We start from the raw sequence: 21,542 nt of genomic DNA, 5'->3' as shown, positions 1-21,542 counted from the left end.
TTATGGTTACTTTGAACTTTTATTTTTACAGAGTGCAATGATTGTACGGCATACACCTTTGAAAAAAACAAACAAGAATTGAGTTCATAAGTTTGAATTTAATTTGGATAAACCACACGGTCAAAAGTATACTTACAGGCTCAAATATATCTATACACTCCCACTATACACTAGTGTATGGCTAAATGTCTCTTAGCAAGTTGCACGATAACCAGGCTTTTGCAAGCCATCAACAAGCTTCGTGCATAATTCTGCCTGGATATTTGACGACGCTTCCTAGAAGAAGTGGTAGAGTTCATTAAAATTGGTTGATTTCCTGGCACAAACCTGACTTTGAAGTACACAAATTTTGAATAGGGTTGAAGTCGGGTCTTTGTGAAGGTCATTTCAGAAGCGAATAACCTGCTTTATCCATTCCAAAACCATAATTGAGGTGAAGTTGAAGAATTTAGAGGTTGTCTTCTTCCTCAGCTATTCCATCTTCTTTGTGCAATGTAGCACCAAAAGCAAAACTGGCTAAGACCATGACCCCCACCAGATTGACACCTAATAACAGAGTTATTAGGTTTGAAAGCCTCACCTTTAGTCCTCCAAAGATACAGTGCAGGAATTCAGTTCCATTTGACTCAATTCAATTCAACGTAGTTTTATTTATGTAGCACGAAATAAAATTAAAAATAAAAAAAAATAGTCCGCTCAACACACTTTATGTTGTAAAATAAAGACTCTACAATAATGCTGAGAATCATTTTGCAGTCCTTTAGAAATTCTGTCCAACAGACCTTTCCAACTTGTGTAAATCTACAGTTTTCTCTCTGAGATTTTCACTGAGTACCCATGACTATTGTTCAGTCCAACTGGCAAAAAGAAATTACCCTTTGTTTTGTAGTCAGTCATGATTCTTGTTTTCTAAAGTCATTAAAATAAATTACAATTTTGAACTGTATTGTATCGAAATGTTCTATATATTTACTGAGCTTGAGTCTGTGAGCCAACTGTATTCCCAACATTTTGTGTTACTATACTATCTTGTGTCATATATTTATTATTATCATTATTTATGTACTATCATAACAAATAATATTTTAAAAATATATAAAAGTAACAAAAGTAACTGGAACTAAACGGAATTTAACACACACAAAAAAGAGTAAAATTAAAGCAAAAATACATTAAAAAAATATAAAACTATAACATTATTGTATATAAATATAACATTATAATATATTATAAATATATTTTGGGAATATAATTTTAGGAATTAAAAAGACTGGTAGACGTAAGGGATTACATTTTCAGCGTCCAAAATTGAGGAGGAGTGAGCAGTCTTTTCTCCCATAAAATTTTCTGAAACATAAACAGTGACATAATAAAAGTATCAGTACATGAAAAGGCTTCCAATCAAAAAGAGGTGAACAAAGTGCCGGGGGAATGCATAAAACATAATACTAAGAGAAGAACAGGAAAAGTAAAATGTATTACATATTAACCTTTGACAATTATGAAATAGACTGTACCAGTATTCCAGGTACAGTAGTGCATCCAATTTGATTTGAACAAGTGAATTAATTAACATAAAATATTATATATATATATAAACAACAACACTTAAATCACATGAATAATCAATATACAGTAATACAGTATAAACCTTTCCATGACATGCTTTACATGGTATATCCTGGACACTGAAAAAATAAAGCGTCTTCATTTCACTGTTAATGCAGTATTTGTCGTATATTATCTCAAATTCAAATTCAAATTTTATTTGTCACGTACACAGTCATACACAGTAGTGAAATGCTTGGACAACTGCTCGTGACCTAAAGAAAACAAAAAAGGAAAAGGCTATGAATAAGATAGGAAATAAATATGAAAAATTAAAAAGGGTAAATTTAACTAGGAAGGAATAAAATATAAATTAAGGTTAAAAATGAAATAACTGTACAACACAAATTAGAATGAAGGGTAAATTTAACTGGGAAAGAATAAGATAAAATACATAAATTAAAGTTGAAAATAAAATAACTGTACAACAAAATACACAATATAGAACTATATAAGAATGTATGAAGAAATATAAATATAAATAAATATATACACAATAACAGCAGCTGTACAAGTATTAACCGGAAATGAAGAATGTAGTGACCAGTGTTGTGCAATCCACAATCTATGTCTATCTATGTCTTTTTCCACTTTTGGTCAATATAAATAGAGGAGCAGGGGTATTCTGGGTGTGTTCATTTCGTCACTTTTTAAAAAAAGATTTTTATTTAAAACATTAAAAACCGCAATAAAAACACTCCTCTTACAGTCTGCTGACAGAGATGTGTAATTAAGAAGGAGTGAGCTCTCTTCTATATTTCTCTCTGTGTGATGACGTCGCGCGGCTTCCGGTTTCCTAGTTCCGTACACAAAAGCTCCGCTGATGACGTGTAAACTCCTCTAACGTTAGCTACCAAGCTAACAGAGCCGCTTGTCACAATTAAAACTATTATAACAAAAATAACACGATAACGTAAAGGGAGGGCGAAGCGTTTCTTAGATCGGGAAAAATGGAGACGCTTTACCACCAGACCAACAAGTGAGTTCTCTTGTCTGATGTGGAAACGGTGCCCGTTAGCTACCACTGCTAATGAGCCTAACTTATTATCACTTTTACTTCTGCTGCAGCAGGCTTATATCAGCATAATACGATTATTAAACTATAAATATGGCGCATACCAATATGTTCATGTACAGTAATAATTAAAACAAAAATTGTTTTTATTGCTGCTCACTAACGGTATGATCGTTGTGGATTAGGCAAATCCAGGAGGTTCAGTCTCTAATGGGAAATCTGGAAAAGACAGACCGCCAGTCAGTTCATTGTAAGTGACCAGCTGTCATGATTGTAAGGGGCTCTGCCCCTGCTCTGTGTGGGAGTGTTGTTGTGGTACAAAGCTGTCATTCCTAATGGCACCACCTCTGATGAAATCCCCTTTGAAGAGCTTCTAATTTCTGCTCAGAACCGGGTCCTTGTTATGGCTGCTTCTTCCTCTCACATATATAATGATAAAAGCCAGAGCTAATTGTTTTCTGTGGATAGTGCCTGGCCGTTCAGTTCTGTGCCCAGCTGTTGCCAAGACAGGAAGTAGTAGGGTGGGTGGTATGGCAGATAATGGTGGGAGCCGGGCAGTGAACTCCCCTTCACAAATGATGACATAAGGTTTATTTTAACCCCAGGGGAGGATGTAAACTTATGCAGCTACTAATGAGCTGGGGTCGCTTAAGTGATGAATGCTACCCTGTGACACCTGGGTATATTATTAGAAGACAAACAGCATCCCACACTCTTTTCTTTATATATATTGGAAGACATGTTTGAATCAATTCAGTATGTAAGTAAATTAGCCAGTAAATTTCAAAATTATGAATTGTAATTTCACAGCCTTAACTGATGTCTTCCCTGCAATTCTCTCTTCTTCATTTCTCTCTGTTTTACAAGTGTTAGAAAATGAACTGCAAGCTAGAATCGACCAGATCTTCAATCATTTAGAACGCCTTGAGATCCTGGCCAGCAAGGAACCGCCAAACCGCCGCCAGAATGCCAAATTGTGAGTTTGGATTTAAACAATAGACGGTGACCATAAAGACACAGAAACAGCTGGATGTATCATATGCAATAAAGGCAGAAGGAGGGTTAGATGATGAAGAGGCAGCCGCGTCCTGCCCTGTGGCAACGTGGCTCTGTGAAAACATTTCCTCAGAAGCCCCCGTCATCACCAGCATTCCTGCTGCATTGGGCAAAGATTCATTTCTGAGCTGGATAAACAGGCCTTAGGGGGGACAGTGCACCCCATTCCACAGCGCTCCTTTAATCTTAGCAGGTCTCTGGTGGGGCCTGAGTGAACTCAGGGAGGGGAAGGGGGTGGGGGGTTGTGGGGACTCTTCAAAACAAGCACATAAGATTTGAGAGCAAAATAAATGTTCTCCTTATTCAGTACAACTGCTGATACACTGAATTGTGAAAAAAAAAAAAACAGGGTGCAGTAAGAGTTAGCACCACTGTCAAACAAGGGTGGAGAGACAGTACATTAAATTCCTCAAATCTGTTAAAAGTTCCTCTCCTGTCCTCTTCATAATCAGCTGATTCTATTTATTTATTTGGTACAATTTAACGAGGATGTCGACAGACAGCAGCCTGGTGCATAGTTACATATGTAACTTTTGTGAGTCTCCCAACACAGAATCTGGTTAATTTCTTTTATCTAGTTAAAAATAATTTTTACTAAAAAACCCAGCAGGATTTGGTTTAATGAAATGATCATCCACTACATGCAGTGTGAACCTTACTGTAACAGGGTCTTGAGTGCTGAAAGTCAGTTCCTGATTTGGCTGATGCGGTGCTAAAAGTCAGAGGGAGGAATACATTGTTTTCCCCTGCCAGGGATGAAAAATTATTTAGCAGAGACAGGGATGTGTAGACCAGAGTGGGAGAAATCCCTCCCTGACAAATCACACCCTGGCTATAGCACTTGCACATTATAGGAACTGCAAGCTTAAATTGAGAAGTGTTCAAAAACTCCAAGTAGCCTGTTACCTCCCACAGTGGGCAAAAATGCATTTGAAATCTCTATAGATTACTCTTTGAGGTGACTGGATTGCTTTGTAAAGATTTGCAGGGACCCTCAACTTTAAATTGGAAAATGTTTGTTGTAGTTGTAAAACTGGACACAGTTGAATCCTTTTCTTTCTCTCAGACGAGTGGACCAGCTCAAGTATGATGTCCAGCACCTCCGGAGTGCCCTGCAAAATTTCCAGCACAGACGCTATGCCAGAGAGGCCCAGGAAAGAGAGAGGGAGGAACTCATGAGCCGCACCTTCACCACGAATGTATGTAAATTGTCTAATAGTGATCAAACTGGTGATGGGTATTGATGTGAATGCAACATTTTAAGCTAAAAAAAGAATCTAGAGTTTGTGTAAATTACAGAGATTCCTTTTGTTTAATAGGACGCAGATACCTCCATCCCCATAGATGAGACCCTACAGTTTAACTCCAACTTGCACAATGCACACAAAGGCATTGATGACCTCATCGGCAGTGGCAGCAGCATCCTTAATGGTCTCAGAGATCAGAGATCTACGCTAAAGGTTAGTGATTTAACACAGCAGAAAAACAAGTCTACATCTGTAGCTTATTTAAACCATTTGTTAAACAAGGAAGCGGAATAGAAGGTGGACTGAATTAAATTTCCTGACCCACTTTCTGGTGTCCACGACGATCACAATAGTCGTATTGTTAGTGTGCTCATGCTCAGAGGGCGAGTCTGTGTTTCCAAGGAGGAGATGGGCTTCCTGGTTTTGCTTCAGGCCTCTTCTTATCAGGGTGTGTCTGTTGATCAGCACTCTCAGCCTGGTTGTCTAGCCATGAGAAACCTCTGACGGAGTGGCGCGTCAGGGAGGGCGTTGGCACTCAACGTCTCTCAAAATCAGAGGAATTAGTGGAGATAATTACAATGTGGTCATGGAAACATTTCGTTTATTTATGGCTCTTATAAACTGTCACATGTGATCATTACTGTTGAAATGAGTGTGGCTGTTTTGGCTCTGCACAGGGAACTCATAAGAAGATGCTGGATGTGGCTAACATGTTGGGGCTGTCAAACACAGTGATGAGACTTATAGAAAGGCGAGCCACTCAAGATAAGTTCATCATGATTGGAGGCATGCTGCTGACCTGCGTCTTCATGTTCCTGGTAATCAGATACCTGGGCTGACCTCCAACCATCCACAAGGGCGGCTTTTTGATCAGTCGTGGACATTTCTGCAGCACATCGTCCCTCATGATATGAATTTCTAACATTAAAACCAACTTTCATAAGTTGTTCCCTTACATTTAGTTTTCTTTTAATGGCTTTCCATCATGTTTATTGATAAAATGGTGACGTTGGCAAAGACCTTAAACTACAGACAGTATTTTTAATCCATGTGAAGCTCAGTGTGCCACTTTCCATTTTTACCAAAACCACTTTGAAACTGTAAATTTCTCCTGTGATTTTACACAGATGGTTTCTTATAAATACTTAACTGTTCCTCAAGTTGCCGTCAGTGTTCTTCCGCCTTGATAAACATGGTTTTTAAAGAAATACAAGTACGAAAATGTTATGTTCAGTGTTTCATCACAATGCAACTTAAGAATTCTCACCAGAAATTCTTGTTTTATGGTGTAAACTCAGTTACTAGCTTATTAGCTGCACCTGGTCAATACAGTCTAATGTAGTGGACAAAGTAGGATCGAGTTGATGCCATACAATTCTAATACATTAGGCACAATGACCAGAAAATTAGAGACTTTCAACACAAACATTATATCCTGTATTAAGGCAGGACTTAGTGGACAGCCTCATTAGGTTTAGCGAGCTGTACCTAATAAGCTGGGAACTGATAATATATGTAGGTAATAGTTCAAAGAAAATCAATGGAAGCAGCCCCTTTCTGTCACATGCTTTCTTTCATTTATTCTTGGTCTCGTCTCACTATGTGAGTGATTTTAAAGAAATTAAATCTATAATTTTCTTTCTACAGCCTCGTGTAATGGTTCTGCAAGTGCTGACAGGACTGTTTCCCCTTTTACAGTAAACAGTATTAATCATAGCCTGTGAACAGATACACTAAATGCATGCTGCATTCACACGGATTGACTGTTTTCGCGAAGCCTATTCCAGGTAACTCCAGCACCATCTACTGTTGGACATTTACATCTGCAGGGGTTGTTTGACCGTCAGATGAAGCTTATGGAAATAAGGCAGGACCTTCATGTGACCATCTACAGTTATTTACATGGCAATTTCAATAATGAAAAAAATATGGAAAAAGACACACAAACTCAGGATTTTATTTGGTGAAACAGAGTTAAGTCTTTAAAAAATACAGAGTTGCTACTTTTCTTTTTAAACAGGTCACTGCTGTTTGGCACCCCAGCAGGGATGAACAAACCACCGTGATAAAATACATGTGTCCACCTCCCATCCAATTTGTCATTTGTCTGCTTTTTCCCCTCCCCCCAACAGCAGTGTCAACCCAGTAGAACGTTAATAGGTTAATCTACAGCAGTTTTATTTACAAAATTACACACAAAAAAAGCCAAACACAGCTCTTCTTTTGAAGAGCATTTTGGAAAATAATTTAAAAAACAGAAAAATACAATTATTGCAGTATACTACAATCTTATTATATGATGCACAGGCACCATCTTGATGTACAGATTTCAGTGCAATTGATTCAGATGTACCCTCATCCCAGGGAACAAGAGCTTTGCTTCAGAGTATTCAGGAGATTTACACCCCTTCATCACATTTCCCCTGATTTAGAGAGGGCTTCTTGTATGACAGTGTCATACTTGTTTGGACACCATATCGGTTTTGTTTTTTCATATGGCTGTCACTGGTGGGTTTCTTCACATTACACACTGACCTATGTACAAGTTACTGCATTACAAATTACTTTTAAACCAAGAATCCAATAGAGAGTGAGTAGTCATTTGAAAACACAACAAGAGATCAGTAATCATGAAAGAGTCCATCTCTGAAAATTAGATTACACAGATTAAAATGTTCACCTCTAGAACAAAACCACTTCCTTGAATCGTAACACGATTCTGCTTACACCTTTAGCCATCATGTATCTCTTTGGCTGCCAAAATAAGCAAAAAAAACAACAAAAAACTCCAGTAGTTTCTGAGGCTGTTACTATTCCCCAAATTGGAATATAAACCAATGGTCTAGAGGAAGTGTCTACAGTTTGTAGAGGGGGGAGAAACAAATCTGTGAAAAAATGAGAAAATAAAAATCTCACATGTACCAGAAGAAAATGTTAGTGTTGATTTTGAACCCAGCAGTCTTAACCACTTTGTGGTGACGTGCTGCACTGTGAAGGCCAGTAAAGTTCTCATAAGATCCACATCTTACAGCCTGCATGATGTAACAAAGACTTTATTTAAAACCCTAAACCAAGAGAGTTCAGGTTAAGTCTTTCATTTAGTGGTTGGTTGTTGTGAACACACTACTTCATTTTCATTTGTTTTCAAGAGCCGTGGTTAGGGGGGTGCTGGAGGTCCTGTCCTGAGAATATTGGGTGTAAGAGTGGGTGGAGCTGAAGCGCTGCTGCTGCTGCAGCCTGTGAGGGTCGGGGTGTGAAAAGTGTGGGGTAGAGGGCTGTGTGTGGAACATGGTGGAGAGCTAAGGGGGTGTGATGAAGTGCAGAAGCAGGGATAATATGTATTGGCTGACCAGAGAGGAAGGCTGTTGGGTGGGCAGGGATCAATCCTGCATGCCCCAGTGAGTGTCCCAGAGAATGACCAAGTGATGGCCCCAAAGGAGACAGGGAGATGGGGGTAAGGTGATGCTGGGGAATGTGATGTACCTGGGCCAGCTGGGCATGTGCCGGATGTGGGTGGTGGGGATGAGCTGGGTGGATGCCCATTGCCGCAGCAGTGGCTGCATGGTGCTGAAGGATGGCGTGTTGCACTGTGGTGATGGATGTGCCAGAAGCTACGGACACAGTTGGCTGCTGAATATGGATCTGCTGCAGGGCTGGTGGAGGGGGCGCTGGGGCCAAAGTGGCAGCTGCTGCGGCAGCGGCTGCTGCAGCAGCTGAGGGAAAAGTCTTGACCTGCTTGGCTAAAAGCTGCTGCTGAATATGCTGTTGTGCAGCCTGTTGCAGCTTGCTGTATTTCTCCATCTCCTCTGGTGTGAATGTAATTGGCTGACTTTCCAAAGGAGCCAGTCCATCCTCCTCTGCCTCCATGCCATCCTCCTCCAAGCTGGGCGGTGGGTAACCAGGGTAGGCATGCATGGCAGCCTGCTGCTGCTGCATTTCAGGCATCATGGACTCCATCATTTGGTTCTGGGAAAGGTCTTGTCCTGACTCTCCTTGGTACTGGGGCATCATCATGGAGGGCTCTTGTTCAAATACTGGCCGGGTTTCTTGGTGCCCCTGGTCTTCTGTTGCAGGCTGCTGTGTCTCTTCTTGAGTCACTGTGCTCTGTGGGGCTTCCTCAACCTTCTGAACTGGTGGAGCTGGAGGTGGTGGTGGAGGTGGGAACTCCCTTATAGGCTCTACTAATATAACCTCTCCTTCAGGTTCAGAGCTCTTCCCCGTCCCTGATTTCTCTCCCTCTTCAGGTCTGATTAAAGGAATTGCTGGCTTTTTCCCTGCCTGCAGCTTACCAATTAGTGGAAGCATGGCTTTGTTTCCAAGGGATGGGGGTAGTTTTGGGCCAAAATAGCCCTGCGGTGGGTCTTTAATCTTAATCCCAGATTTTGTTCCTGTGGTAGAATCTTCAGAGCTTTTCTTGGACTGAACCTTCTCCAACAGCTGTCGTGCAGTTAGAGTGTTTTTCTGTTCTCCTGCATCTCGAGACCCCCCTGGTCTCAGACCCAGCGAGCTGGATGAATGGGTGTTACGGTTAAGGCCTCGTGAAGAAGAAGACCGTGGAGACTGGGAGCGGTAGATGCGTGAGCGGTTGAAGTCTCTGCGATGGGTGTCACTATCCTCTCGACCCCTAGTGCTTCGCCTGTGAGGAGACCCTTTATTTGAACTGGAGGAGCGGCTAGCAGAGCTGTAGCTACGACTGTAGCTCCGCCTCCAGGATCTTGCACTAGTGCTGCGACTCCAGCTGCTGGAGCTTCTGGAGCTGCTCCGATGATGCCGTCTGTGCCTCTTCCTGCGGCTGTAGCTGCGTGAACGTGAGCGTGAGTCTTCTGAAGAGGAAGATGTGTACTGATGCCTCCTGGATCGTCTACGTCCTCGGCTACTCCTGCGGTCATACTCTGAGTCGGATGAACGTTTGGAGCGCCTACGTCTGCGACCTTCTGTGCTATAGTCGCTGTAGCTGTCTGAGTAGCTTCGGCTACGGTGGCTGTAGGCACTGCTGCCTGCTGAGGAGCGCTCAGAGCTGCTGGAATAAGAGCGACTACGGGAGGTTTGGCCACGATGACGTCGGCGACTGCTACCTCGTCGTTCCCCCCGTCTCGATGAACGGCTGCAGGATCGCCCTGATTCTTCACTATGGTGGCGGCGCTGTTCCCTCGGGCTTGACCTGTGATGACGTGAGCGTTGGGTATTAGAGCCCCCTTCTTCACTTTCACTGCTCGGAGGTCTACCAGAGCCAGGACTCTTTTGGGCTGAGGTGGAGCACGAGGCACTTTGAGATGCACTGGTGTCAGTCTTTTGTCTTTTGTTGCCACTGTGCTCTTCAGATGAGTTGGCCTTGTCAGTACTTTTTCCATTCCCTCCTTCTGCTCCAGATTTGCAAGGCACTTCCTTAGCACCACGTTTCCTCTTCCCCAGTTCTGCTCCTGTAGCTCCTTCCCCTCCAGTTGTCAGCTGTACAGAGGAGGTAGCAGCTTTATCTTCCGACTTTGGTTTAGGTTTTTCCTTTTCTTCACCTGTTGCCTCAGCTTGATCTTGAGCCTTGTTTTTGCTCTTCTTACGTTTGTGTTTTTTCTTTTTTTTGGGCTTTTCTTGTGTTACCTCAGTCTCACCTTCTGCATCTTCTCTCGCTCCTTTTTCTTTTCCTTTGCGTTTTGAATGCTTTGCAGACTTCTTATGCTTCTTCTTTTTCTTTTTTTTCTTTGCACTATTACTTCCACTTGTGGGCTTTTGTTCTTCACTTTCTGGCTGCCCAGACTCTCCTTTTGACACTAGCTTGTCTTTGTCAGCACTAGTTCCAGGTTTAGTAGCCATTTCTACTTCAGATGGTGAAGCATTCACTTCTTGTCCCTTGTCATCAGTGTCTTCACCAGGCTTGGGGGACTTTGCCACTTTCCCACCACGCACTCCTTTGTTACGGGACAGTTTGAAGTCAAAGTAGAGGGGATTGCAGCTGTAAGACAGGGAAGGTTGAGCTTTTGTAAATTCAAGGAGCTCTGATGGCCACTGCAGGGTTGTAGTCTCATCTTTGCTCAGGACTGGAAAGAAGGGACCAGTGGGCATTTTCGGACCAGCGTTTGTATCCACAGTATCACGCGTCTCTGCTTTCTGGGTGGGTGAAGCTGGTACAGCAGGAGCTGCATCTTCTGCACATGAAGGGGTCTCCTCTTCTGCCTTTACGTTAGCTGATAGAGGAACTAGGTCTGGGTCAGCATCTACAGTAACATTGCCATGTTCCTTTTCAGTTTTGCACTCTGTCACACCGCTCTCTGTCTGTTCTGGACTTTCTTCAGCCTTGTTCTCCTCTTGTGTCTCTTCCTCATCGTCTTCATCTTTGCTCTGACACTGTTCAGAGGCTTTCATGAACAGCAAAAACTGGAAGTGTGGCTTTACTCGACAGTGAGCTGGTGGTACATAGTGGTAGTACTGAGGCTCTTGTCCAACATATCCTTCATTGGTTTTCATCATCATTTTCAATTTGCTAAGCGTTGATGCTAAAGATCCTCCATCATCAGGCTGCTGCACCTCTTCTGTACCTGCTGCATCACCTCCTTCTCCTCCTTCACCTCCTCCAGACAGTCCCTTAGGGCTGTCTGTGCCACAGCCTGATGTGTCATCTTGTCCTCCAGCCTTTTCTCCCTCTTGACTCTCCTCTGTCTCCATAGCTTCCTCACCATGATCAGCAAAAACAGCAGCTGCTGTCTCCAGTTTTACTGGTGCTTTCTTGGCAAAAGAGAATGATACACTGACTTTTGATGCGTTGCTGGAAGTTGGCGAGGATGAGGCATTCTTTCCCAGAGAGAAGCTAAAGGTTGGACCAGACTTTGGGGAGGCTTGACCAGTTTTATCTGACAGTGATCCTTCCAGGGCAGTGTCTGCCAAAGACTGTGTCATACTGTTCTCGGGTGTCATGCTGTTGCTGTCTTCTCCTTTCTCTCCATCAACAGCGACTGTAGTTGTTTTGAACATAGGTCCACTTCCAGGAGTTCTGAAAGAAAACATTACACCAATGTGATGCTGGACAAATTTTTACTATCGAGGTCTTTGACGTTAATTTTTATCATGCTTACTGGAAAAGATGAAAATATACAAAAATATGTTTTAACTTACAGTAAGTGAAATGAAATACATTTTGTTGAATTTGTCTAGTTTGGACTAACATATTGAACCAGTGACATTTATAAAATAAGTAATTTCACCATGTCCCATTAAATATATATACACAACCCATCCAGCAGATGGCACTCCAGGAACAAATACTTACCGGTCTTGCTGTTTTCTCTGCTCAGCAAGCTCATGCAATCGCCGCAGCATCTTTTCTTGTTTTTTTCCATCTTTCCGGGAACGTGATGACACATTACGAGCAAACTCTCTCTGCTTCAGCTCTTTAAGCCTCTGCAAGACAGAGAAAACGGGAACATCATTTCATCGTGTCTTTAATTAAAAACAGATCTACATCAACACCGCAATGCTTGCTAAACAGCAGTACCTGCTTGTGAGCGTGGTCATAAGAGTTAATGTGGTTGTCAAATTCCTGGTGTTTGGTGTACTGTTTGTCACACAGCTCACAGTAGAAATTGGCTCTCAGGTCTTCCAGAGCTTTTGCGATGGCTTTTTCTTTTTCCATCTGGTCCTGTTTTTAGTGGGAAATTTAAAAATACAGTATCAAAAAAATACAAGTGATAACAATTATTATCACTGTGACAAAGAGATAAACAACCTCACCTTGTATTTTTGTCGCAGTTCTTCTGTATCTTCCTTTTCCACTTCGAGGACTCTCCTCTTCTCTGTGGCATCCTCGGCATAATCCAGCTAGGACAAACAAAAAAGTCACATCATAAAGCAACAACATTGTCAAAGCCAGTCCAAGTTCATCTTATATACCAAAAATGAGTTTAATATGGTGCATAGAAGAGCTGATGTGACTTGAACGCATCGAGTCCCTACAGTGACTATAGAAGACAGCACATGGAAACTCCAAGAAGAACAGTTGGTCAGTTTGTGTCGCTTGTGTGCTGTTACACACGTTTATCATGCTACACGTTTATCATGCTGACTGACTGTTTGCTGTAGAAACATCTATGCGACCAAGGTAGGTGAATGTTATTTCAAGACAAATATCAAAGACTAAAGGCAGGAGCTGAAATAACTGACAGTGATGCTCGCTGAAAATTTAAGCATAGTTTTATTTAGCTGGGCAGTGTTGGTGTCACATTCTTCTTTGTGGTTTTTACATGTTTTGTTTTCATTAAATAGAATCATTCATCATTCATGTCTGAAGGTATTTGAAGTGGTTAAGACTGTCCATGGCAGTCAAGATCTTTAATATGTTGAACACAGAACACCTCTGCATGAACTGCGTGTTGTGAACAGGACCCGTTATACTTAAGTAGTCCTGTAGGAAGTCACTGTGCCATAGCCTTGAGACTTCTCTTAAGGGACCTAGCAAAGGAATGTATCCCATACTATGAGATAGATAGATATACAAAAATTTGTGCTAATTATTCACTCACAAAGTGTTTCTTAATACTTAACAGTATGGTTTTTATGCTATGTAAATGTCTTTAGAGCTCCTGATGATTGGTCCAGAGGCTATCTGGTTGACTCATCAGGAGCAACCCTGAAACATGGGATTTTCAAAACCATGCGACCTTGTATAACACAGCATTTTAGCTCAACTGCTCATTTTCAAAGTCATTTCTATTTCACAGTCAAAGCACTCACCCCAGTGTCAAAACAAGTTCATAATATTTATCTAAACACCTTAAACTACTACTTGGGCACTTAAGGTGCAAAAAAAAAAAAGAAGAAAGAAAGAAAATGTACAAATCGATAAAAATGAGCATCATACCTCCATCTCCATTCGTCCCATCCCCATGACATCATACTTAAGGATGATGGGCACAGGGTCAGTGCGTCCTAAGGGTAGAGAGAGAGAGAGAGAGGACCAGGTGAGCTTTTTTTAATGCTTGGATGAAGAACCAACTCGGAGACAGCCTGCTTTTAGAGCATAGGGTGCTGGGGTTAGAGAATTTTGCCTTCAAGTGCAAAGAGACCAGAAAGCTACAGTGAACCAAACACCAGCCATTCTCACAGCTTACTGCAGCCACCAGCTACAAACCAATTTAGCCTTCCTGTTACATTTGACCGGGCTGCTGGTTTGCATTATGAATGAGTCAAATTAGCTGCACTGGATTCCTGATGGAGTAAATGAAGACAAGGGGATCAGGATTGCTCAGTAAAATGTCTTGATATAGAAGTACACTACAAAGCATACTGATCTTTAAGCCGGTATGTTTTCATTTGTGCCTCTCTGGCACCCCTCCTCCATCCTTTCATTCCTGCAGTCCTGTTAAACCAGAATGCCAAGTTTATCAAGGACGCTGCAGCTCGAGGGACTGTGTGTGTGTGTGTGTGTGTGTGTGTGTGTGTGTGTGTGTGTGTGTGTGTGTGTGTGTGTGTGTGTGTGTGTGTGTGTGTGTGTGTGTGAGGGGAGCTGCAGCTGCTGCTCACAAAACACCACTGCGACATCCTCCTTGAGAGTAACAAAGGCTCCCAATATTATCTAAAGGCTATTGCATCACTTCTTGCTGAACTGTCTGTCTGACCATTTACTGTCCTGAGGTCCAAACCTGTTCCCTTGTCAGAGGCCCCCCTTTCCTCATTATGACTGAAGCTGAAAGATTTTTCTTCCGTTTACTTAACCTATGTTATGTAAGCTGTGAAAAGAGCTAGATCAGAAGGAAATTAACTTGTAGAAAAATAAACAAACCAAAGACAACCAAAAAAACAAAAACAGAATGAAACATTAAAGATATAAAATATATGTAAATCAAAACTACATTGGAGATTGACACTGAATTGCTTGATCCACTCATAATCAGCCAAACAAAGCAGAGAGAAAGAGTCAAATTAAAAAAAAAAGAAGAAGAAAAAAAGGACACAAGCACTGAACTACAGCAGAGTGACGTCACAGGCCAGGTATCGCCATGGTGACAGTGCAAGGGATGGGGGATACTTACCTGGTAAAACATGGGCATGAGTAGGAGGAGAAGGAGGGGGGACAGACAGACAGACAGGGGAATCTCAAAACAAAAGGCATAAAGAGAATTTGGACTAGTCTGCTGCTCCTGATGCCAGCCAGATGTAATAATTAATCACACTGATAGTGATTATCAATTCAGTTTGGTTTCAGTTTTTTTCCCCTCCCACAAATCCAATAATCCAATGTAGGTTTTTCCACAAATTAAATTTCTATGTATACCATTGGGCATATGGAAAAACTACTAATATTTAATTACAGTGGCGCTAAATAAGATGTAACCTTACTACCAGTTGGTGCCATATATAAAGAAGAGAAAATAGAATTCTCCTATTCGTAAATACAGATGATTTTCAATCAAGAGAACGAAACATAAGTAATGGAGTAAATAATATGTTCAAAACCTTTTGGTTTTGATTAAAATTTCAAAATTATCACAACCGCAGTGGCTTTCTTACACATTCTTACTTTCCTAGACAGGAAAGTAAGAAAAAATTTATTGCAAATCTCTGTTTCTTTTAGCCATCATAGCCCAATGACATAGTCATTTTAAAAACAAATGCATGGGCATAGTAGCACCCTGTATAACAGTCTGCCTGCACTCTCAGTCCCACGGCAGTGTCTGTCACCTAGGCAGGCTTTTTTTTTTTTTCTTAAACAGAATACCTAACAGTGATTGGATGATTTTTCTGGCCATATTCAAACTAAGGAAGTGAAAGAAAACTGCTGATTTTGAGATCACAAGACTACTGATAGCCTGGACATGTAAGTTCATGCCCTTTATCAAGCAGCAGCAGAAGTGAAACCAAAAACAGGGTTTAGTCTGTTAGCCAGCCACTGCAGTGGTCTCTCTGACAAGTCACAAGTCAGGCCTAGAATTATAGATTAATGAACAATTACAGTCATCCCAAACTATCACCAATCTTTAAACACAGTGACAATACTTCCACATTACCCATTCCAGTGAAAAAGAAAGGGACCAGACAAAAACAATGTGCATCTAAATCACAGGGTGTGAATCACAAGGTTTTTTGGAGAAAAAAAAACTGAAAACAAACAAAATGACAATGTTCTAAGAGTAATACATATGCATGGTAATATACAAGCAGCAGAATGAAGACTAATACAGAGAGAATTAAAGCCTATGTAGCATTGGTGCTCTGATGAAAGGAAAAACAAACCAAAAAAAAATTGGAGAAATAAAAACAAACAGAAAACAATTCAATTGGGGGATAAAATAACATTTACCACTAAGTTTACCATCAGCACAACATGGGCAGGATCAAATCGCTGTAAAAAAGAAACACCAATTGGTTAAGCAGGAAGATTGAGGCACATAGAGAAGGGAGGGTGGGGTTGGGAGTGTGGTTATGGGATTTAGGGGGGTTCATTACCAGAGGGGCTACTGTGTGTCAACCGCCCCACCCCCCCTCATCCCTTCATTCAGGGCTAGGTGCTTACAGGGATTTCCTCTCACCACTCTCTCCCAACCACTTATCCCAGTCCCCAGGCCCCTAGCCTGATGTCATCTTGTTTCTCAAACAAAATATATCCCAAAAAACAAATTACTACCCCTTACATCTTTTCCACTATGGGAACTTGTGACCTGTAACTGAACACAAGCTAAAAAATGGGGCAGTGGGAGTTGCGGAAGCAAAATCTGAGCTCCCCTCAGGAGATTGTGCTAAATGAACCAACACTATAACATAGCGCAAACAACATGGTTTTAAACTTTATCATGACGAATGCTACCATTTCACTAATACATGCATGTATGCATTCTCATATGTCATTGAGTTCCTGTAGTGGAAAAGCAGGTTGGTTTTACATCTAGTAAAAACCCTGGAAATCCCTCATATTTTAGCTTGGGAAATAAAAAAAAAGTGAAATCTCATCAAATAAGAACTGTTAAAGGAGCTATTCTGCGTAAAAAGACTAGAAACTGCCACGTCTGATAGTATTTTGGGTCTAGAGGGAGGCTTACCGCCTAAGAAAAGTAATGAATCAAAAATATACTTTTGCCTTTTTAAAGATGTGGTCAAATATCTAGATTGAGACAATAGGTGTCTCTAGGGATGACCACCATTTTCCCCCTCTGAGCTTTTTTCCTTGCAGATGCTTGTCAGCCCAGTTAGCAAATCTCCCTGAGATTCCTTCATTTCCTCGCTAGCCTACCGCCAGCAAGCTCATTTTGGGATGTGCTTAACCATGGAAAAAGTGAACACAAACTACACATAAAATGTACCTGAGGGAAGAGCCAGCAAGGCTTTGAGCAGTGCTTAGAGTAGTTTCTTTATTGCTATGGAACAGCAACGTTACTCAAGTACAACTAAAGATGTTAATTGTGCATCCAATCGTTTTGTCATATAGTCCTATATCATGTGAACGTAGTCGTTTAGTGTGCTACCTCCAACACTGCTTAAAGCCCCAGGTGAATGACAGTTGGAGGCAGGCAGAAGTGCACCTCTGGGACAAACATGCTATGCTGAAGGGGCAAAGAAACGGGGGGAGGATGGGAGCCTGTGACCATGGGGACAGAGACAATTGGGGTGTAAGAGGTGGAGAGGTTTTCCCTGCAAGTTGACTCTATGGCCCGGTCAGTAGCAGACACACACGCATCTCAGTTCCACATAATGACCACACACATACACATGAGTTTCACAGGTTTGGAGGTAGAAACAGGCAAACAAGCAGAGGGGAGAAAACTTGTCTACTCTGCAAGCCATTCACAGTCTGAGCCATGGTTACAGCCAATCAGATTACCCAACAGCAGCCACAGAAATTCTAAGAAGGGGGGGAAAAAATCTAACATACACGGAGATGATGATTCTAAGGATTTTGAATGAATCATGGCTTCCTAAATCTACCTTGATTTAAAATGGATCGTCCTTTGTTCAAATTGAAGCACATTACTCATAAGCAGATTGAAATAAAGGTTTAGTGATTATAAAGCAAAGAAGAGGAAGCTGACAGAGGCCATTAGCCTATGATAAACTGTAAAAGGGGTGTTACACTGAGGTCAACTGCAGAGTGGGAAAAGAAAACACACCCACACACACACATACCCACCCACCCACACGCACACACACACACACACACACACACACACACACACACACAGACATACAGAGGATCCAACAAACCTTACCTAAAAAAAGGGCAAAAGGGACAAAAGAAGAATAAGAACAGAGTCAATACAGTGAAAAACTTAAAAAAGGGGACACAATGCTTTAATGTCAAATTTCATCAACCGTCTCTTCAGGCAAAGAGGACAGGAAAGAAGAGGAAGATTATAGTGATTATCCAGCAGACTTCAATGAGATGCAATGGTTCACCTATGTGATATGCCTACTCCTAAGTATATTAGCAAAATTCAACAGGAGATAGCGTGCTCCAACACTGGGCCATTAATTCCAGCACAACAACTGGACACAATTTGCCGCAGTCTCATCTGCCCACAAAGCAGGATGCTTACATAATCTCATGACTGGTGCCAGCGGCAAAAACAAGAGCACAGTCAGCCTCTGCAACTTGTTCTCTCCTCCACACAAAGCACACATCCTTATCACATCAAATAGTCTGCTATTCACTGGTTCATGGCCAGATGGAAATAAACAATGATGGTTACTGAACGCTAAGCTCTGAAATTTCTGCTGTTGTTACCCTCCATAAACTTGTCAGCCTGCCCAGAAAGAAATGAAGCAGCCTCTTGGCCTACTCTGGTCCTTGGCCATGGTCAGCCTGAGAATACCTATGAGAGACAACACTAGGAGCCAAGGCCATATATGTACATGTGAGAGCTGCTAGGGTGGCAGCAACAATAAAACTCAACAACCAGAGCTCACGAGAGCTCAGTGTCTCTGGAGGACAAGTGATTCCTAGAAGCAACATTTTAACATGGAAAGAACAGACCATGCATGCTGTAATTCTGCATGAGCAAAAAAGGTAAAGACTATAGTGATTACCTTACTTTAATACCTTTCTACACTCAAATAAAACCAACAAAAAATACATAACAGCTCTATGTTAACAGTAGAGAGAGGATTCATCATGTTCGTCTTCCTCTACTGGTCAGCCAAATGTCAACACTTACCATTATTCTGGTAAACTAAGGACACTGTTTAGTTAGGCAGTCTGTGTTCAAATTTTGTCAAGCACACAGTCCAAGACATTTTCAAGACCCCCTTTTCTCACTCTTTTACTTGGCAATACAGTGTACTGAAAAATCCTATTCCCAGAACCATGTAAACAAGGAAATCTGGATTAGATGAAAACAATTAAGCAGCACTATCCTGGACACATGTTTATAGATCTGTATATATAAGACAAGTAAATTTAAGCAACCCAGATACAAGCTCTGCCTAAGCCCCAACACATTTAAGACAACTATGTAATTTGGGCGTGTGCTTTTCACTGTTTTGCAGTATTAGTGGTGTTTCTCAATAAAATGCCAATATTGAAAACAGATGTTGCTGCTAGGTTTACAGGAAGGGCAATGCACTTGAGAAAGCATTGCAACTGAGCAAGACTAAGTGAGCGAGGGAGATGGATAAGTCAGACATGACTAAAATGTTATGGATCCAGTGGATAGAAAGGGACATAGAGGAGGAGGCAGATAAGATTAATACCAGAAGCTATGTAGAAAAACAAGCTCCACTCTTAACAGACTGCAAGGACTCGCTTGCCCTGAAGGCATTGACATCACTCATATAGAATGCTATACATCACTCTTTTTGGGCAGAATTCAGGGAAGGGTGAGGCTACGAGTAGAAACAGAAAGGGGAGGAAAAGGAGAAAATGAAGATGCTGATGAGAACAGGAAAGCCAGTGAAGAGACAGGAAATGGCTTGGTGGAGACATGCCAAGGCTCTGCACCACTGCCACTGAGCCAATGAGCCTATGAGCACAGCAGGTCTGAGCTAATGAGGTGCCAACGTCGGCCAAGGTCTAACCCGCACGCTCAGCTATGTGCAGCCTTCTAAGTTCGTGCAATTCAATATAAACAAGGCCATTAGATTACTATGAATGGCCAAGAGAAAGTAAACCTCTCTTAATGCAGCTTTTTAGTCTAAAGCCTTTTACATCTTAGAGAATTTGTTCTAGTGCACAGGTCACTGAGCATTTCAGAGTCACTCTCAAAATACAAAGCAATCCTTAAACTAATAGAGTAATACAATGTAATATGTTCTTGGGCATGCAGTTAGAGTAATAGAAAAGCAGATTTTTAGATTAAATGCTGGACTCATCAATTGTATAAAGTCATAGGTATACAGGGTAAACACTGAGTTTAATGATACAAGAAGTGTTCAACTAATGGGACTGTCCAACACAGTGTCTGATCAAATGTCTGCTAGCTACTAGTGGACCTATGGTCCCTATTTCTAACTTCTGTTTGCGGTCTCAGAGCTGTAGGTCGTGTGATGACCAGCACACACACAGCAACCACACAATGGACAGCATAAAAACTTCTTTTTGATTACAAAAATATGGCAATGCAGTGCATTCCTGTAGGGTTGTGGAGGTGCGCGGAGGTGTAGGCATGTTTATTAGGAACTTAGAACATAATGGCTGTAAAACCATCTTTCTTTCTTTTTTGCATTTCTCTGAATCATCACTCTGTTCAATACTAGCTTGCTGATTAACATATTTATAAACTGCCAGCTTATGAGGTTCACTTTACAGTAACAAAACTGGTTTTTACCATCTATGTGACCGAGAGATGAGCCTGGTCAAAGTGCTGGTTAAAATGCTACAAGTCGGTAACTAAGTGAATCAGAAATAATCAGTGCTACAAGTCTCACTCCAACGTTCAGGGACTTGTGGGGTAAAATAACTCCCCCAGAGGGTCTCTGGGCCTCTGTAGTTAAAATCAAGAGGTCCTTCAAAAGTCTTTAGTCCCTGGGAAAGGTTCTTGCAATGGAAAAAACCCAGCTAATGTGTTCTCATTTATTTGCACCCCTATCCAACTAAAATAAATAAATACTCATGTTTTAACATGTTTTTTAACAGAAATCCAATTTAGCTAAAAATGAGATAAGATAAACACTTTATTTATCCCATATTTAGAAAATTCTGATATGATCAGCACATGCTTTCAAGTTCAGGGCATGATCTGAAATAGATAAAACAAATATGTCCCCTGGAGGCAACAAAGAAACCACCATATCAGCAAACTGTATGTTCAAAAGCACTGAATCTGAATGTGAACAAAGGGCAGATTCAACTTTGCTGTCAACTAAAGCATTATGTGAAGATGACTAGCTCCATTCTAGTTCCCAAGCCCCAAAGTCCCTTCCCTAAGTCTTAATCAAGGTCAAGAATATTTTCTTCCCTCTTTCAGTTTAAAGTAACAGCAGTATGAGAGCAAAAAAACAACTACAATGTTTCCTTGAATAACAATCAATTTCACACTACCAGATACAAAGGAAGAAGGCAGAGAAAAGATAAAGAGAAAAGAAAATCTAGCACAAAAAAATAAAATAAAATAATACAAAAGGGGGGAATGTGAGAGGAAAGAAAATGATACATAGTGTTCCAATACCATCATACATTGAACTTAAGTGTAAAGAAGAGTGTGCCC

The 21,542-nt window shown here is 41.3% G+C and overlaps 2 protein-coding genes across 9 annotated transcripts in view; one reads left to right on the top strand and one right to left on the bottom strand.

The window, feature by feature from the left end:
* The first annotated feature begins 2,393 nt into the window (after window positions 1-2,393).
* gosr2 (golgi SNAP receptor complex member 2) lies at window positions 2,394-6,642 on the top strand. Its single transcript, XM_086289724.1, has 6 exons — window positions 2,394-2,587; window positions 2,809-2,873; window positions 3,491-3,599; window positions 4,746-4,878; window positions 4,999-5,139; window positions 5,604-6,642. Exons 1-6 carry the CDS (start codon window positions 2,559-2,561, stop codon window positions 5,763-5,765), a joined length of 639 nt encoding a protein of 212 aa, XP_086145850.1. The 5' UTR covers window positions 2,394-2,558; the 3' UTR covers window positions 5,766-6,642.
* Window positions 6,643-6,855: 213 nt separating this feature from the next.
* gpatch8 (G patch domain containing 8) overlaps window positions 6,856-21,542 on the bottom strand; it is a 28,554-nt gene continuing 13,867 nt past the window's right edge. For 3 of the 8 annotated variants that reach the window (XM_086289715.1, XM_086289716.1, XM_086289717.1), the window contains 5 exons: window positions 13,772-13,839; window positions 12,646-12,732; window positions 12,410-12,553; window positions 12,185-12,315; window positions 6,856-11,908 (listed from right to left, as the gene is read on the bottom strand). In XM_086289715.1, coding sequence (XP_086145841.1) covers window positions 8,071-11,908; window positions 12,185-12,315; window positions 12,410-12,553; window positions 12,646-12,732; window positions 13,772-13,839 — 4,268 coding nt within the window. In that variant the 3' untranslated portion in view covers window positions 6,856-8,070. Of the gene's footprint in view, window positions 11,909-12,184; window positions 12,316-12,409; window positions 12,554-12,645; window positions 12,733-13,771; window positions 21,540-21,542 lie in introns of those variants that run through there. The other 5 variants (XM_086289722.1, XM_086289720.1, XM_086289718.1 and 2 more) reach the window with 3 other exon arrangements.

Source organism: Aulonocara sp. 'chitande type north' Nkhata Bay, linkage group LG4 (assembly GCF_057382095.1).
Source record: "Aulonocara sp. 'chitande type north' Nkhata Bay isolate Kocher_YH1m ecotype deep benthic linkage group LG4, A_spYH_male_GT1.1, whole genome shotgun sequence".
Classification (NCBI taxonomy): domain Eukaryota; kingdom Metazoa; phylum Chordata; class Actinopteri; order Cichliformes; family Cichlidae; genus Aulonocara; species Aulonocara sp. 'chitande type north' Nkhata Bay.
Note: the sequence above shows the minus strand (reverse complement) of the source record. Positions and strands in the feature narration are given on the sequence as shown.